The sequence below is a fragment of the Penicillium subrubescens genome, assembly GCF_028828155.1.
Source record: "Penicillium subrubescens strain IBT 31985 chromosome Unknown utg000011l_segment0_segment0, whole genome shotgun sequence".
In the NCBI taxonomy this organism is placed as follows: domain Eukaryota; kingdom Fungi; phylum Ascomycota; class Eurotiomycetes; order Eurotiales; family Aspergillaceae; genus Penicillium; species Penicillium subrubescens.
In genome coordinates, this window is record NW_026643161.1 from 1,931,816 (window position 1) to 1,949,077 (window position 17,262).

At 50.3% G+C, this 17,262-nt stretch overlaps 6 protein-coding genes across 6 annotated transcripts; 3 read left to right on the forward strand and 3 right to left on the reverse strand.

Annotated features, from left to right (window-relative positions):
- Positions 1–677: 677 nt before the first annotated feature.
- On the reverse strand, positions 678–1,044 carry N7473_013003 (uncharacterized protein; the record flags this gene model as incomplete). The annotated part of the gene is made up of 2 exons (XM_057158942.1): positions 678–875; positions 1,009–1,044. The coding sequence occupies 2 exons, from the start codon at positions 1,042–1,044 to the stop codon at positions 678–680; spliced, it is 234 nt and encodes a 77-aa protein (XP_057002896.1).
- A 1,567-nt stretch (positions 1,045–2,611) lies between these two features.
- On the forward strand, positions 2,612–3,258 carry N7473_013004 (iron-sulfur cluster assembly scaffold protein; the record flags this gene model as incomplete). Its single annotated transcript, XM_057158943.1, has 2 exons — positions 2,612–3,053; positions 3,107–3,258. 2 exons carry the CDS (start codon positions 2,612–2,614, stop codon positions 3,256–3,258), a joined length of 594 nt encoding a protein of 197 aa, XP_057002897.1.
- Positions 3,259–4,152: 894 nt separating this feature from the next.
- N7473_013005 (ABC1 kinase family protein) lies at positions 4,153–6,257 on the reverse strand (the record flags this gene model as incomplete). The annotated part of the gene is made up of 4 exons (XM_057158944.1): positions 4,153–4,403; positions 4,486–5,058; positions 5,115–5,722; positions 5,797–6,257. The coding sequence occupies 4 exons, from the start codon at positions 6,255–6,257 to the stop codon at positions 4,153–4,155; spliced, it is 1,893 nt and encodes a 630-aa protein (XP_057002898.1).
- Positions 6,258–6,589: 332 nt separating this feature from the next.
- Positions 6,590–11,847, reverse strand: N7473_013006 (serine/threonine-protein kinase). Its single transcript, XM_057158945.1, has 11 exons — positions 11,675–11,847; positions 11,202–11,551; positions 10,985–11,119; positions 10,898–10,927; positions 10,782–10,846; positions 10,287–10,719; positions 9,427–10,233; positions 8,493–9,365; positions 8,228–8,432; positions 7,720–8,170; positions 6,590–7,664 (listed from the first exon to the last, which is right to left on the reverse strand). The coding sequence occupies exons 2-11, from the start codon at positions 11,388–11,390 to the stop codon at positions 6,845–6,847; spliced, it is 4,008 nt and encodes a 1,335-aa protein (XP_057002899.1). The 5' UTR covers positions 11,391–11,551; positions 11,675–11,847; the 3' UTR covers positions 6,590–6,844.
- A 1,312-nt stretch (positions 11,848–13,159) lies between these two features.
- N7473_013007 (uncharacterized protein) lies at positions 13,160–14,971 on the forward strand. The gene is made up of 2 exons (XM_057158946.1): positions 13,160–13,275; positions 13,358–14,971. The coding sequence occupies exons 1-2, from the start codon at positions 13,265–13,267 to the stop codon at positions 14,574–14,576; spliced, it is 1,230 nt and encodes a 409-aa protein (XP_057002900.1). The 5' UTR covers positions 13,160–13,264; the 3' UTR covers positions 14,577–14,971.
- A 290-nt stretch (positions 14,972–15,261) lies between these two features.
- N7473_013008 (kinase-related protein) lies at positions 15,262–16,606 on the forward strand. Its single transcript, XM_057158947.1, has 2 exons — positions 15,262–15,592; positions 15,750–16,606. Exons 1-2 carry the CDS (start codon positions 15,553–15,555, stop codon positions 16,436–16,438), a joined length of 729 nt encoding a protein of 242 aa, XP_057002901.1. The 5' UTR covers positions 15,262–15,552; the 3' UTR covers positions 16,439–16,606.
- The last annotated feature ends 656 nt before the right edge of the window (positions 16,607–17,262 follow it).

Here is a 17,262-nt window from a genome sequence, read left to right on the forward strand (position 1 = left end):
CCTCATCCACAATTTTCTTCGCTCGACTTTTTCTCTTCTCCTTCTTACATCCCCCATCACCTCAACGCAACGCGAGATCCTTAATGTTTGGATTCCGATTATGTGTTGTTGATGTTGACATTATACGCAACCATCATACTATGCTGTGCTTATTCTTCGAATGAGGAAGCAGAGAAACCCAGCTACTAACTAACCAACCACTCCTTACACCACCGGCCATTGGCTTTGAATACCCTATGTTCACCAGTTCTTACATACCCCATTGCCTATGTCTCCGCTGTGGCTTATGTTTTCAAACACTCCTTCCATCTCATTATCTATATGATGATCTTTTCTTTGATTGAACCAGGTTGTTAATACACTTGAACTCCTGGGTATGATCCTTCATACACTGAAAATTCTGATTGATGATGAAATTGAAGCTCTTCTTTTCTTGATACCCCTACGTCTTTGTTATAGTTGAAGTTGGTTGCTGCTTTTGACTGAGAGTGTCCATGCTCTTTCAGAGAGGGAGACTTTACTCTTCCTCTTTTCCAATTCATTGGCTATTGATATTAAACACAATTGAATTCAATGCCAGCATACACAAAGCAAAACTCTATAATGTACAAATCCCCCTTGAAACCGTCTTGCCAGCGTAATCTTTTCATACCAAAGACCCCCCCCCTAACTTAACCTCATTTCCCTGCCTTACTTTCTTCAAGCGCCTCCTGAATCCACGATGAATCTTTCTTTTCCCGTTGAGATACCCGCTGTTGTGCGCTAGGTACGACCGGTGAATCTTGGGCTTCGCGTCTGGCTGTTCGGATGGAACTGAAGCAGTAGGTGCATAGCAGGACGGCCATGGTGAACGCTGCGATTGGTGCGTTGATGGACTGGAAAGAATTAGCTGAATAAAGTAATATCTTAATGCAGGCGCATAGAGTAGAAGGTGGAGATATTTAGTCCAATGTGATGTGGTGTGTGTGGTCTTGAGCATGGCTTGTGTTGGGAGAAGAGTGGACGTACCCCAGCAGATCGACCTAGTGTGTTTTGAGGGGCCATCTTGAATCAAGGACTTGGCTGGAAGAACTAGAAATTGAATTAGTATTTAGCATGAATGTCCCACGATAGATAGCTCTTCGTTCAGGGCAGAGGTGATAGGAAGTCAGAAACCTACTTGTGTTAAATGTCCGTGGACCTTGGGTTGGCCGTACCAAGATTTTGGCCAGGGCTGCCAGCACCGACCTTGACCTCAGGCTGACCTAATCTGATCGTGAAAAAGAAGCTTTGACATAGGAGCCTCCTACAGGTCCTGCCTATGACTTGAAGTGTAGCCAAACGTCAGAAAGAGGAAGAGGAAATGATGCCAAGACTTGATGGCCTGATCCCGTCCGTAATCTGGGGGTTTGTCATCAAGTCGACTAGGTTAAGTTCCAGACCGTCAAGAGAACAATAAGTAGAGAAAAGCTTCCCCAATCTTTCATAAGAGTAAGCACATGATGGATGGAATTGAATGTGACGGTTGAAGTTTCTTTCGACCTCATTCTCATGATTCTACTAGCTTTCGAGTGCCCGCCGAGGAACGTTCTCTAATTACGGCATAAGCTTGTCAGCAATCAGCATAGAGCAGTCGATCAAGCGGGGTATTCATAGCCCCGGTCTGACATTGAATAAGCTTATCGTGACCCTCAACACCACGACATGAGGGTCCGTTTTGTGAGAGGTGGCTAATTGCATAGGTGATCTGTTGTTACAAGGGCAATATCTCTCATTCCAAGCTCATTGTCACAGCTTTCTGGGAGTACGTGCCCTACCCCGCGACCGGCATACGTCTATGTGACCTATACAAACTCCTCTAACCTCGAGTATATTCACCAATCAATTCCCCACACAGCCGGTCATTTGATCGGCCCCCGGACAAAATGCCCCGACAAAACGATCTCGGGGGTTGCTTGATTGAATTTGCCGAATACGTATACTATCTCCGAACTCTCTCGGAACGGAGATGTGGAAGCACGGAGGATACTAGATATGAGCGATGAGCTATTGTTCGGCCTATTATTTAGATGGTAGTACATCTTGATCAGGTCCATATGAGATTTATTAATATGAAATCATAGGCCCCGTTGAAATGCTTATCACTTCCATGAACGTAATATCCATAGTTTCATATCATCGGCATTTAATTGGCCCACGATCGTTCTTCGGGAAACGTCTTGTTGAGTCGGCGGAGACGTTCGCGGATATCCTCTATAGCCCCGGTGAAGGTCACCACCATAGCTTTGTAGACAGCAAGATCACAGATTCCAGCGAATTAATAGCATTAGAGAATGCTATTAAATATCAGCGAGGTAACTCTCATTTATCAATCTGTAACCTCAAAGGTCTGGGCTTGTCGTAATGAATAAGCTCCGATACCCGCCGGTTGATCCGAGGTCGCAACCGGGATTACGTAAGAATCAGATTATTTAGCAATGCATTCATCACCTCCCTCGTTTTCCCATATCAGATCTGCTTTTCGCCATCCACCACACTTTCACCGTCTCCCATCAACCATCACCACAACACTCAAAAACCATCATCAAATCATACACATACCAACCACAACCTCAAATCCATCACCATCACAATGTTCAAGCGTCTCGTCACCGTCGCCCCCCGCGTCGGCGTTGCGGCGCCCCGTGCCTTCGCTCCCCTCGCAGGCCTGCAGTCCGTCCAGCCTACTATCCAGCGTCAGACCCCCGCCCCGACCCAGCGGAGGAGCTACCACGAGAAGGTCTTGGATCACTACAACAACCCCCGCAATGTCGGATCCATGAAGAAGGGTGACCAGGACGTTGGTACCGGTCTCGTTGGAGCCCCCGCTTGTGGCGATGTCATGAAGCTCCAGATTCGTGTGAACAAGGAATCAGGTCGCATCGATGACGTTGTCTTTAAGACTTTCGGGTGTGGTAGCGCTATTGCTTCGTCGTCTTATCTGACTGAGCTCGTCCGCGGTATGACCCTGGAGGAGGCGGGTAAGGTTAAGAATACCGATGTGGCGAAGGAGCTTTGCTTGCCTCCTGTTAAGTGTATGTGGATGCCCCAACCCTTGTGTTTCGTGTTGCTAACTGTGTTGTTTCAGTGCACTGCTCCATGCTCGCTGAGGACGCCATCAAGTCCGCCATCTCCGACTACTACACCAAGAACCCCAAGGCCCGATCCACCGATCTCTCCGGGACGGGCGCCTCCATGGCTGACATCCCTACCGCCGGCAGCCCTGCCGCTTCCCTGTAAAGCGGAGCGGAGCGGACATGTCTGTCGAACAATACATTCTTTTTACAACCACATCCCATTCCCCTTCGAGAATATTGTCACCCAGCACAATCGTTTGATCGAGGATATTCCCGTTAGTAGTGTGCACTTGCACATGCATACTCCCCATTCCGAAATGCAGAGCAGGCAAAAGGTCAGGATGGAGACTTAGTGAGTTAGTTGGTTTTGATCATCGGACGACCGGACGGACAGACTTATACCCAAGAGAGCTGAAGCCTGGTCCTGGTCTGGTCTTGTCATGGATGATTTTTTCAAACAAATTGGTATATTTGTTTGCTGTACAGAATTTCCCTTTTTTCATGTTCTGCGGTTCTTTCATGGCTTTTTCAGATCACCTTTTATATTTTTTAGTTTTTTCTGTGGCGGCTTGGTACCTGGGATCCTCGATCGATATTCTCTATTCTGAAAAGCGTGGGCCGTGATAGTTTCTAATGAAACGATGATATCAGGATTTCTTTTGATTCTTGTAAATTGTAGCTGTATCTTGTGAGGCTATTCGCTTGTAAGAGCAGGTAGTTCTGGAATAATCGTTGAAAAAGATGTAATCGTCTATATCTTTTGAGTGTCTATGAACAAATGTATCTATACAAATAGTCCGTTACTCGTAGTCCATGAAAGACCAACGACATATCAGGACAGGACAGTAGACCGAACAGAACAAAATCAAGAGAGGCGATCCTTGAACGAGAAACATCTCGACAAGAACCGAAGAAACGGAATAACGCCATCGCTGATGCACAGATAGACCGGCCAAGACAATCCGTGCCCGTGAAACAAAAAAGGGAAACCAGGGAATACATATTTACATCAACAATTCTCTCCACATTATCCACAACACGACACCACAGACTAAGTCTAAAAGCCAGTCTGCAGTCCAAAGCGACTCTTCAACGATAACACAGTCTCATAGACAGATAGTCTCACTTCGACGCGGAGGAAGCCAGCCCACGCGGACAGGAACTGGAAGAAGTTCATGAAGACACCGCCCGATTCACGGATGGATTCCATTTGTTCTTCAAAGACGGTGCGGGTGGCGTATCGCGCTAGGATGAGGAATGTGCGCATGGGGCCTTGGCGGGTGTGGAGGTTTTCGTCGAGACTGCGGGCTGAAAGGGAGGGAAAGGGTTGTTAGTACATACAGTAATTTCAGGGTATATGTCGTATCACGATTGAAAGGGGGAGGCATACTCAAATCATTCGTTTTCAAAATCAACAAAATAATACGCGGTACCTGGCCGAGCAACACGACAAGCTGCTGCAACATGCCCTCGCCCAGAGCACTCGTGACCTCCTTCTTTTCCTCAGCCGTCCGCGCAGAAGCAACGTTCTTCTTCGTCAACACGCTATAATCACGACCGGTAATAGCGCTAGCAAAGAGTGGGAACTGCTCGTCTGTGACACCGGCCACCTTGTAGGCATACTCGCGCATCCGGGGTACATCGGCGTCAATCACAGCAAGCCACAGCTTGGCGTAGTTGCGGCGCAGATCGCGGTCGATGTTGCGGTATAGACCGTGGTCGTACAGGATGATGTCGAAGTTGGGATGGCTGCGGGTAGGGTTGGGACGAATGGCGATGTTGCCGCCATGAGGGTCGCAGTGTAGCGGGGCTTCGTCGCCGAAGATCATTTCGTTGAAGATGTGGGCGAATGCGGCGGAGACTTCGTCGCGGTCGATGTTGTTGGCGTCGAGGAAGGCGAGGTCGTCGGGGCGGCGGCCGGCGATGAATTCCATGACGAGAATGCGCTTTTGCGACCACATCACTAAATAGTGGTTAGTATTGGTAATTCAAGTCCGTGGAATCAATGACTGTGTTTACCTTCGGGAATAACCAATGGCGCGTCAGAGTGCTTCTTGAAATACTCGCTGGCAGCGGTAGCATTCTGAGCCTCCATACGGAAATCCAATTCAACAGGCAGAGACAAATCCATCTCTCGCGACAACCACTCAAGGTCATATTCCGGGAAGAAGCGCTTGAGCATCGAGAACGTAAACCGAGTCAACGAAAGATCCAGCGGCACCCACTCCGCAAGAGCAGGATGCTGCACCTTGACAGCAACTTTCTGACCAGTCTCTTTCAGCGTGGCGATATGAACTTGAGCAAGAGAGGCTGCACCTATAGGCGTGGGCTCGAACGAACTGAATAGCTCGTCGATTGTCTGGCCAGTGTCGGTAACGAACATCTGTTCGATTGACTCGATAGATGAGACGGGGCATTTGTCCTGAAGCGGGATGAAAGTCGAGGTCCATTCGATAGGGAGGAGGTAGCCCATGCTGCTAAGATGCTGGCCAAGCTTGATGAAGATTGACCCGTTCTTCTCCAATACGCGCAGGGTGCGCTCTGCACAGCGCTTGTGGCATGCGCGGATTAGAGCGTCGTAGTCTTCGGGGGATGCGACGGCGGCTTGATTGAGGGTAACGCGGTAGCTAACAGGTGAAATCGAATTAGTATATCTTCGTTCCTTGGCCATATGCGCAGTGTATGTTTCCAGTCCACTTACTCATTGATACAAACGGCTAGAGTACCAACCACACGCCCACTTCTCTGCGCCGCACCATAAATATGCTGGACATTATCTGAGAACGCAAATGCTCCAGCACCAAGCAGACCCAGTATCACCAAATATTTGGCATAATTCCTCAGCGCGGGGCTTGACTTGACCTCCGCGGCATTACTCTTCAAACTCGAAGCCTCTGCGGAAAGCAGCGACGAAGTCCTACTGGCAAAAGACCGTTTCGCAGTCGCCGAGATCGAGTTTGTGCAATTCTGTGGAGGACCCCATGACTTCACAGTATTTGCGCACGTTACTGGCGACGTGTGCAGAGCAGATTTCGAGTGTGTATGGAACGATGCGCCGGCGGGAATGGAAATCGAAGTCGAAATCGAGGGTTTGAACGATTGTCCGATAACCGTGGCGGGATTGGCGCAGGCCCGCAGCGGTACGCGAAGCGCAGCGCTCATTCCAGCGATTGCAATCCTAAAGCGACAGAAATATGGCGCAAATTCTAGGGACAGGTGTGTATAGTCTGTGCTTCACTCCATCGTTAGGGAACGGACTTGGGAGAGTCGATGTGTTGATCCAGGAGATTTTTTTGAAGCGGCCTCGCCACCAATCGGCTGTTGCTTGCCCGGTCTCGGGCCGCATGGGATGCACGTGATCCCGAGATGTATACAATCGACGTCATCGCCACGAGATTCAGGAACACAACCCGGGCATCTGGGTGGCGATGGCAGAAAAAATGTGTTGATGTGAAAATTTATATCTGGAGTTCTATGTTCAGAAGAATAGACCATGTGTATAACAGCGAGTAATTATGTGTCATTGAAAAGTTTATGTAGGCTCTTATGTGCAGCAGCCAGTGCTTCAACATAGGCAGCGGAAAAGGAAACTGTTTAAACAAAAGAAAAAGAAAATTATCCCTTTAACCCAGTCCCCATCTTTTTTTCTCGACGCCGCCTGGTTTTCACCAACAAACAAACAAAACAAAACAAAATCACAAAGAGTGCAAAACTTGCTTGACTAAGTTCAGTTCGCACACCCAGGATGTTCATGTCCACTCGGAATCAGCAATGGTAGGACGTCGACGACGGGGAATGATAGAGGCTCGCCGACTGAGCGAATTTGGGGCTTTATCATCATCCTGGAGGAGTTCAACCTGTGAGAGGCGGTTGGAAATGCCTCGAGGCATTCGAGGTCGAGCAGCCGCAGCGCTGCCATTAAGGGCAGAGCCTAGAGAGGAGGTACTGCCATCACGGCTACCCGGCCGGAGAGCGAGAGAGGAGCCGCTGAGGGCATTTCGGGGGTGACGGGGTGTTTCACGGCCTTCGAGGAAGGCACGGGATTGACTGGAACGATTGGCGGAGGGAGTGGAAGGTGTAGAGCCGGCGAAAGGGTTGGGGCTGGAGGTGGAGGTACTCTTGCGGCGGCTAGTAGGTCTGCGCATGAGACCGAGGGAATTATTGCCCCGTTCGCTAGATTGGACTAGTTTTCCTGCCATGTCTCGCACCAGGATGGCGGGATCGTGTTCGAGTTCCCGAATCGCATCCAGCAGGCCATACGTAGCAAGTAAGCCGCCCTGTTGCTCGCTGGAATCACAGATGCTGGAGATAATACGTAGGAGGTTGAGTCGGATGGCGGCTTTGTTGTGGTGAAGCTTCTGTCCCAGTCTGGTGAACAGGTCGGCCCGAGCCAGAGTTGATGCTACGGGGGGACTCAATCGTAAAAGCTTTTGCAGGGGCTCAAGCAGATTTTCAAAAGCATTGGCCTTGGAAAGCGTCAAGCATCGCACGATAGCATCCGTGAAAGACATCTTGTCATGTCGGTTTTCCAAAAGGTGCTCTTCGACCTTGGCAGTTTCTTCTTGAAGCCTGTAAACCGTTAGTTTGAAATATAGAGCCACAATTATATCTTTCCAAAACCTACCAAGTGAAAATCGCATCCAAAGCTGTAACCTGCCAGTACGGATCCGCAAGTAGAGAGATATAGAATGCGAGACCCTTGTTGCGCCACAACTCTCGGCGACCGACCTTACCCGACTGGGCCATGTCGCAGAGAATGGGTAGAGCAAACTCTTTCAAGGGCCGTTCCGTCTTGACAATCTTCTGGAGCAAGGGTACGATGCCATTGAGCGCGGCATCCTCCTGTCGGGTCTTGTTGAGACGGCACATGTTGTAAATGGTGTTGAGGATTTGGTTCGAGACTTCGCGGAAGTGGCTACGCTTCATGGTAGACTGGAGGAGTTCAGTGAGCACATCGATAGCGTTGGAATTCTGAAGCGAGTCCAAGGTGGTCGACAGCATGGAGAGATTCTTGATGAATTTCAACATCGTGACCTGGTGGACAGGCGACATTCGTCGAAGTTCTTTGAGGACCCCTATCAAACATTGTTAGTACATCTCCTGAATCTCGGGTGGACACTCAAATCTCTTACGGTGCAGAACAGTTCGCTCTGCCACCATCTCCTTCACATGATTCTCGGCCTGCGAGAAAATGAAGAAGATGTTGGCGATGCGACCTTCAATGACCTCAGCCAGCTCTCCTTCCTCGTCCAAGACTCGACTCAAAACGAGGGAAAGAGGATCTAGTACGGAATTGCGGGACAAAATCCTGCAAAAGTCGTTCTTCGGCGTGGAGCCCTAAAAAACGGCCGTCAGTGCCAATGTATCAATAACTCCGTCCGATCGAGAGCCACTTACTTGTAGTTCAAAGACACTCCAGATACCGTTCACTCCAATCAACACCAGGTCACGCTCATCTTCATAGTCATCCTCCAAAAACTCAACCAAGACATTGAGACCACCGGCACTGACAAACATTTGAAGCGTGAGAGTGGATGTCTGGTACATTTGCTGCACAAAGGCGGCAGCTTCCAGACGAATCTCGCGGGGATATTTCTTCGATGCAAACTCATTGACAATAGGGATGCCGCCGACGAAGCATAGGTTCTCTTGAATCTCGTAGTCATTGTAGATGATCGCGTTGACCACTCTCAGCAGACAAAAGACGATGTCCCGGCGGCGTGAGGTGTCGAGAATCTCTAGAATAGGGAGCATGCCATGAGCGCTGATGATGATGTTCTTTGTCTCTGGAAGATCACAAAATATCGTGAGAAGCTGTTCGGAGATCTCCGCTAGAACATCCTCGTCCTGAGATGTCTTAAGAGATCCCACCAGCCCTTCGACTTGATTCCGGAGACGGGCATACTTGTCGCGAGCAATGTTGGCTTCCAGATCCATTTCGTCAAAGCCTTCCTCCAATTGCGCGAAAGGGTCGTCGTCATCGTCCTGATCACCGAGCCAGGAATTGTTAGACAACTTGGAGTTCAGCATGAGGGTACTTTGATCGGAGCCATCGTCACTCTCCGGTTTATCCAGAGCCACTTGATCGGCTCCAAGGATGTCAGAGAAATCCTCATCACTCTCATTCTCTGCAAATTTCTGGATCTCGATAGTGGAGCGATCACGCTTCACAGAGAGCTGTTTCCGCAACTGTGGATGATGACCAGTCAACTCATCGTCAAAATGCCAATCTTTGTCATGAGTTGGAGAGGCGGGGTCATCGTCGAATTCCTGAAATATTGGTCAGTAAAGTTGACAGTCAATAGTTTTTGTTGAATGTGCAGTAGCATACCTGGAACACCCCTAACTTTCGATCTAGGACATCCTCGTTGGCCATGATGAGGTCCGTGTAATCCTCGACGGAGTTTTCCTTGTACAGAGCGGCTGGACGAGGTCGTCTCACCGGGGGTGCAGGGGTTTGAGTCAGGATAGGACCATTTTGCAAGGCTGACGCCTGTTGCACCTTACTCGGTTGGCGCCTTGTCGAGCTGCGAGACTTGGACGGCTCCGCTGATGGTGTCTTGGCTGGGTATGGGCGGATTGTCTGGAGGGGATCATTCTCCGCTTGAATGGACCCGCGGGAGTTCTCTTCAAATTCCTCAAAGCTGTCCTCTGATCTAAGCATAGTTCCGTCAAGGGACGCAAACGCTTTGAGCTTCTCAGAGGAAAGCTTCCCACCGAAGTTGTCATGAGGCCTCAAATGAGGCAGCTGCAGAGCACTTGGGGAGATAGCGGTGACAAAGTCATCGTCCCAATTATCATCCTCATTAGAGGATGGAGATCGGAAACGATCGGCGGTCTTGATGGATGTTGGGGATGGCAGCGTATCCACAAGGGAGCTGCTACGGGCAGCAGGCAATGGCCCGGCATTTGGGTCGAATTTGTTCGACTTTCTCGAAGTACCAGCACCGGGAGATCGCAAAGCTTCGTTCCATTCCTGCACACTCTTGACGGCTTCTTCATACTCTGTGGACTTCTTCGGGACGACCGAATCAGTCCGGCGAGCATTGACAATCCACGGGTGCTTGAGGAGCTTCCTCGCGGATACTCGAAGATTGGGGTCCTTCTGGAAGCATTGCATCAAGAAGTCTTTCACAGCCTATGTGCACTTTTAGTAAGATGAGCAACGGTTTCCCCTGAGTGTTTACATACCGGCGAGGCGCCTTGGGGAAGAGGAGGGTGATCATCATTGACAATCCGGAACAGAGCAGGCATGGGCTGAAGGTTGTGATACGGAGGCTTGCCCTCAAGCAGCTCAATCACAGTACATCCCAAGCTCCAAATATCTGATGCCGTCGTTGCTCCCGATAGCTCGATGACCTCCGGGGCCATCCAGTATGGAGTTCCGACCACGCTTGACTCGCTCAACCCCGTAGTCCGGCTGGCCACACCGAAATCAGCTAGTTTGACAAGGCCCTCTTTTGTGGTTAAAATATTGGCACCCTTAATATCCCGATGGATAACACCTTGTTCGTGCAGATACAACAGTCCATGAAGGACCTGGGACATGTACAGACCGACCAAGTTCTCGGGAAACCGGCCAAAGTTCTTCGCGATAGAGTGCAACGAGCCATTCTCACAGTATCTGTAATTCCAAGTTAGCGGTCCTGTGTCATAAGCCATGTTCGTTACCATTCAGGTACATACTCTAGGATAATGTTTAAGGTTTCCACGGATTTGACAAATCCATGGTACTTGACAATGTTCGGATGCTGTTGTTTGGGTCAGCGGATGTTCCTTGCGAGGCGCGCGGGATGTCTTACATCGAGGTTTTTGAGCAGATCAATTTCCAACTAAGACAACTCGTATTAGCAGTGAGACCCGTATGAGAGATTGAAGGGCTTCAGTACCATGATCACACGCAATTCAGTCTTGGGAAGGTCCGTCAACTTGATTTGCTTCACCGCAACAGTCTCCCCGGTGTTCCAGTTCAATGCTCGATAGACCGATCCGAAGGCGCCTTTCCCCAGGCAATCACCCAATTGCTATCGAAGAGAAACACATTTGTTAGCGATTCCTCCAATATGCGGGCACGCGACGAGAGGCGACATCCGGGGCCAAACATACGTAGTCCTTGAGCTCCGCCACATCCATGGCCGACGACTTCAGCACTTTATTATCTTCCTTCGGTTTCTCGTCTCGCTTGGTCGGGCTGGTGCTGATTCGGGCCAATCGCGGTTTCATGGGTGTGCCGGGCGTCCTGGAGGGGGTGAGGGGGCGCTGCCCCTCACTGGTTTCGCTGGAGCGGGAAACCATCACAGCAGGTCGTCAAAACGAGCTGAAGTCCCAGTATGATGTTGATCCGAGTGCCGGTCTCAGAATGCGGTCTCAGGTGGACGGGGGTGGGGTGGAAGCTAAAAGCTAGGGAAGAAGGCAGGAGCCAAGGGCAATAGTCTCAAAGATCATGTCCGCCAGGTCTAAATAGTCGAGATTGTTAGTCAATCTCAAAGCGATCGGATTGCAAACGACCCGAGGGGCCTGGCATGCGAGGCTGCTGGTCGTATGCGAGTGTTGGGGGAAGGAGGGATCGCGGGTCTCACCAAGCGAGCATTACAGGAGGGACTTCGCTGCCATTCCCCAGCGAGCGGATGTTGACGAACAGACAATGCGCATTCGAGGAGGACAGGTGATTTTGGGATTCTCCGGTGCAACTAGACCAGACCAACGTATATCGGACCAGGGACTGGTGTGAAGAGCGTTGGGGGTGCAAATGGTGGTTGTTTTGAACTTTCCCTTCTCCACACACAGCCCGCCGCATGATGCTGCGGCTGTGCTGAACGCCGCCGATCAGCCCTACAGCCCCTGCTTACGGGATTGAATCGTCAACAGCCCTTGACCCCTCCCTGGCTATTGGGATTGTGCGAAGAGAAACAATCATGAAGAGAATTATATACGACTATGAGGTCCTAGGTTTAACCAAATAGTCATTCCTCTAATGCAGGTTTGTTTTCATGCCCAAGCCCCACTTCAGGTAGAACGATAGCCGATGCTCAAATCACAAAGACTGAATGTTCAAATTACGCGTGTGTTAGATCGATAAATATATAATTATGAAATCTTTTGAAGCAAAACGAGTGATAAAGTAGAACAGGCTAATAGGCCATAGGATTGTTTTTTTCAAGCCACTTCAATGGCCCACTCGATCACAATCGAAACTCCACTCGCCCCATTCCAGCGATCGAGGGCACAGTATAGTCAGGGCTTGTTCCGTGGAAATGGTTGCTTTCAACCGTAGAAAAATCAATCCACAAAATGCCATCCAAATGTTATATCGACTGCACAGGAGAAAAGCCCTGGACTTGCCCCGTCGAGGTTCTCATGCTTCAGTATAGGTGGGCAGTTTCCATAGTCACATGGCCGGTTCTCAATTCAGGTTCGATTGACCCAGCACGGGTTGATTCCGAGGCTAGGATAACCAATCCGATCAGGCGTTGTGCAGATATGTCACTACCGGCTCGAAGGTATAACGGGATCTCGGCACATCGAAGGAGGGGTTTCAGGGTCGCCAGAGCGCGGGGTTAGAGCATCTTCGCGGGTCTGGTCAAATACCAAAAGAGCATGCGCGCGGTACCGTGGGAGGCTGAAATGCAAAACGGCCTTGTAGTAAGATAATGGGGTCGGGATCAAGCATGATTCGAACTTGTACTGTCATCCTATTCAGGTCAGTTCTCTGGTTAGTGTAGCAGCTGCTTGCTGAACGAGAGATGAATTGATCTTTTCCAAAGGCATTATCGGGCAATCGTATAGGCGATCCGTGAATCAAGTAAGCCATCAAATTCAGGCATAACAACTTAGTATTTTCACAGCCAATGTGTCATGGTAGCAGAGCTGGAAGAGAGTCTGTCTGTTGATTGGGGAGTGGGCTAGCGGAGAGATGCCAGCAACCCCTTCAGGTCAGTGTCACGTGAGCCGTTTCCCAGCCGCCAGGTTTCTAGCCTCAGGCAGATTCCCCGTCCTTTTGACTTTGGCCAGGAAATCCCGAACTCTCCCAATCTCCTCTTCCGATCGGACTCCATTCCCCCATCCCCACTACTACGTCGATTGCCCGGGGTCGCGTCTAATCATTTATCTGTCTTTTCTCTCATTTTTTTCCCCATTCTTTTAATCTGTCCTTTTTTCCATTTTCAAAAATGGGTATTCCGTACGTGCCTGTCTCCTTTGTTTGGCTGCTTGTTTCTGTCGCATGCGCCACCTCGTCGCCGCGTTGACTAACATGATCTCAGGATGTGGCGCGAGCCTTCCGAGGCCGATACTCTCAAGTCTGCGCTGGAAAAAGACCACACAGCCGCAGCGAGATCCTCCATTCGCCGTACAAACGCGACCCGTCGCCCGTCGTCGCACACTACCTCCCGCGCGCGCCGGTTGATGTCCGCATTCCATTCCCAAGTTCTCGACGAGATTCAACGCGGTGTGGGTGAGCCTCAACTCGGTCTTCGCTCACCTGTGCTGAATCTGGGTGTCAGTGAGGACGGGTTAGATTTGGATACCAGTCGGCGCGAAGCGTTGAGTCGTGGTGCCACGCGTTCAGAATCGCAACGCATCATCGACCTCGTGGACGAACGCCACCGTCAACGCATGGGCGAGCACCTGGGCGAACGCTCCCGTCGCGAATTGTCGGAGTACCTGGCTGCTCGCGCTGGCGCTTCATCGCGCGATACCGTCCGTCCTCATTTGACACCAGGCTTTGCTCCGGCAGTGGCCTACCGCACTTCTACTTCTCCCCGTCCACCGACGGAGAGCGTGCAACTGCCTCCTTTTCCCCTTCCTTCCATGCGCCTTTCTGAGTCCCGCCCTCACAGCATTCCTCCCCGTACACTACAAGACTATCGTGCCGGCAACGTGCCAAGCCGGCCATCCCGTGATTTCACCATCGATGGTCTCGGAGATCGCCAGCGGAGTCCGAGTCCTGATGTGGAGCGCGAAAATGATGCATGGGAAACTTTGCTGTCTACTATCACTCCGGATGCGAACACACCTTCCAACGACACAACTTGGGCGTCAATGGTAGCGGCTCAGACTAGACGCTTTAATGAGTCCAGACGCGACTTAGCTTCGGCGATGCTTCCACCAGATAATTCGCGCGTCATGCATCTGATGCTTGATCCGTACCCGAGTACCCTTCATCCCTGTGACTTGTCTTCTTCCGATGAGGATGACGATGATACCCCTGTTAACTATCATCGCTACGTTGTCCCGCCCTCGGTGCGCCCCTCCCCGGGCGTGAATTCCACCATGAGCAGCCACCCTCCTATTCCTACAATCTCTTTCTCCTTCCCCGAACCGGGCGACCCAGATCTCCAACAGATGCAGGCCATTCTGGACCGACTGGCTCGTCGAGAGGATATTCCTGATGACTGGTGGGCCGGGGCTGGTCTCTCGCGCACCATTGGCCGTGGGCTGAATGCCAGTGCCGAGCGCAATGAAAATGAAGGCACCGAGTAAAATCGTCGGTGCTTTTCGAAACAACATACACTTTTAATGACGGCGTGTTTAGTTTTTTTTTTCAAATCTTTCGGCAATCGGGGCCATCTATGGGGCGTTTTCTTCAATGGGCTATTTCTGATCATCGGCGTTGAGAGGATAGTGGGATGTATGTTCCAGGTCATCTTGGCTTCATCTGAACACATTTATCCGAGGGTGTCCTTTTCTCTTTACATGACTCGTGGGGATGATTGTTCCATCAAGGCTGCACTGGTTTGCAGTCTGAACTTTGATTGTTTGACTGGGCAGGTCACTTAACTCGGACATGTTCATCTTTATGTATTCATATCTGATCAGAGCTTGATTTATCTCAAGTTATCTCATCTTTAATAAAAGTACATGCTTGCAATCGGAACTGTGGCAGGCGGATGATGTCATCTTCAGTATCAGATAAGCTTACTTCTAGCGCAAAATTATCCTGGAAGATAGATCTCCCAAGTTCAATCATATTTGTTGCTTGATATGCCCCTCGTAAGTGAATTTACCCTATCATCAGCATCGCAATTTGACCAATTTAACCCCGGTGGGCCCAGCGGCCTATTTTTTCCAATCCTTTGTGACGTATGAACAGCCTCGGAGCACAGCAGTCCCCACCGGAACTCACTCATGGAGGAACCCCGCCAAATCCGTTATCGCGCGCGCAATTCAGACCCATTTCCCCTCATAAACCAACCCCTACCCCTCGAGAATTGACCGCAACTGTTCCTCCTCGCTGTCTATACCCCCGCGCTATACCCGGCTCCCAATTGCGTTTGCTTTTGTTGAATTTGCTGTGAGGGCCGACACCGGAGAGCTTGTATTACCTCCGCACGCGACGACTTGCGTATCCCACAGTCTTTGCGTCTTTGCCGGTTGGCTTTTGCCCACGGTGTCTTGTATCGATACGCATATTGGAGCGGGGCCTGTTGTTGCTGGCTCGGAGGGCACGTCTGCCATTATGGATGAGCAGGTTGATCGTTTGGTCAAGAAGACCTGGGGTATGTGGATTGAAATGAACCTCCTCCTAATCAACACTCCCGCGCGCCCCTTGGGATTGACTGGCTGGTATCAAGCCAATGCCAACACAAAGACACATTCCTACCTTCTACCTTTCCTCATGAATCACCGGCTAACCATCTCATCTCCTCCCTCCAGCCAAATACTGTTCCACCCCCTCCAACGCCCGCCTCATGATAGCCGTAAGCGGCATCCCAGGCTCCGGCAAAACCGAACTAGCCAGCACAATGTCCCACCGCATCAACCAACTCCACGCCTCCGAAAACCCTTCCTCTTCCACCTCATGCAGAACTCCAATCGCCACATCCCTCCCCATGGACGGCTACCATCTAACCCGCGCCCAACTCTCCGCCCTCCCTAACCCAACACAAGCCTTCGCCCGCCGCGGCGCAGCATTCACCTTCGACCCTTACAAATTCCTCCATCTCGTCCGCGCCCTCCGCGAACCCCTCACACCCTCCACAAAACCCATCTACGCGCCCAGCTTTGACCATGCGGTTAAAGATCCCGTCGAGGATGATATTGCCATTGACCCAGGTGTAAGGGTGATTTTTTTCGAGGGCAATTATTTGAGTTTGAATAAGGAGCCTTGGGATGAGGTTGCGAGCTTGATGGATGAGTTGTGGTTTGTGGATGTTGATTTTGAGGTTGCGAGGAAGAGGTTGGTTAGGAGGCATGTTAAGGCGGGGATTGCGGGGGATGAGGTGCAGGCGGATATTAGGGCGAGGGAGAATGATTTGGTTAATGGGAGGGAGATTGTTGAGTTTAGGTTGCCGGTGCAGGAGGTTGTTTCTAGTATTCATGATCCGGCTTGGGAGAGGTTGTAAGGAAGGATAGTAAGGAAGTCTACCTTGGGTTGGAGGTGGATGGGTGATGGAGAGCATGTGCTAGCGTTATAGAATTTGATATTATGTTTTATCATTGCATATTCCTGCATTTTGTGCTGGGGGTATAGATTTAGAAAGTGAATTGGATCTTTTTGTCTTATCTATACATCGGATCTATATGTGTAGCAGTGTAGAGAGACTGGGTTGGCTGGATGGAGTCAAGTCTGATAGCGCAGGAATGGCGAGGAACAGCGAGAAGTTCGAAGGGACAATACTCATTCCAACGCTGCATGAATTTCACTACATAAACTGTCGCTACCTGCTTCTTACAAACTCGTCATACTACCACGATAGAGAAGCGTGTCTACCAAAGGCATATTCGTCCAAAATACATGCTTGACTTGGTAACGTAGTTCCGATAATATTACCTAGCATTCAACAAAACATCTAGCCCGATCCCAATGGAAAGGCCTCGCTGCAAGGTAGATCTTTCTCCGCTCTCTCGAATGGTCCATGACACACTGCCTATATCCATTGTAGAATATCCCAAGCGTGTAGTGGAGTTTCTTATCGATCTTTGCTATCAATTGCACCAAATCGTGACGCAGACCCATTTGATAAGATTTTCCAAGACCCTGGTCAGAACCTTCCAGCAGTCCATGGATGATGCAGTCTGACTATCTTTTGGATGGGTATAGATAGACTTCTGGCTTGGCTTTTACTAGCTCGCCGAGTCCATTTTTGGAGACGGAAGCCGATGATAGAGTTGAGCCACTAGCGGTCAGCCCTGCCTCACCCGCCATCGTAACTTTAGTCGATACTAA

Bases quoted from the DNA above. Each gene is read 5' to 3' on its own strand.
- N7473_013006 (XM_057158945.1), bottom strand. From the start codon at position 11,390: ATGGTTTCCCGCTCCAGCGAAACCAGTGAGGGGCAGCGCCCCCTCACC. The intron at 10,720-10,781 runs GTATGTACCTGA...TTGGAATTACAG, and splicing joins ACCTTAAACATTATCCTAGA to ATACTGTGAGAATGGCTCGT. The intron at 9,366-9,426 runs GTATGCTACTGC...CCAATATTTCAG, and splicing joins GAAAGTTAGGGGTGTTCCAG to GAATTCGACGATGACCCCGC.
- N7473_013008 (XM_057158947.1), top strand. From the start codon at position 15,553: ATGGATGAGCAGGTTGATCGTTTGGTCAAGAAGACCTGGG. The intron at 15,593-15,749 runs GTATGTGGATTG...TCCTCCCTCCAG, and splicing joins TTTGGTCAAGAAGACCTGGG to CCAAATACTGTTCCACCCCC.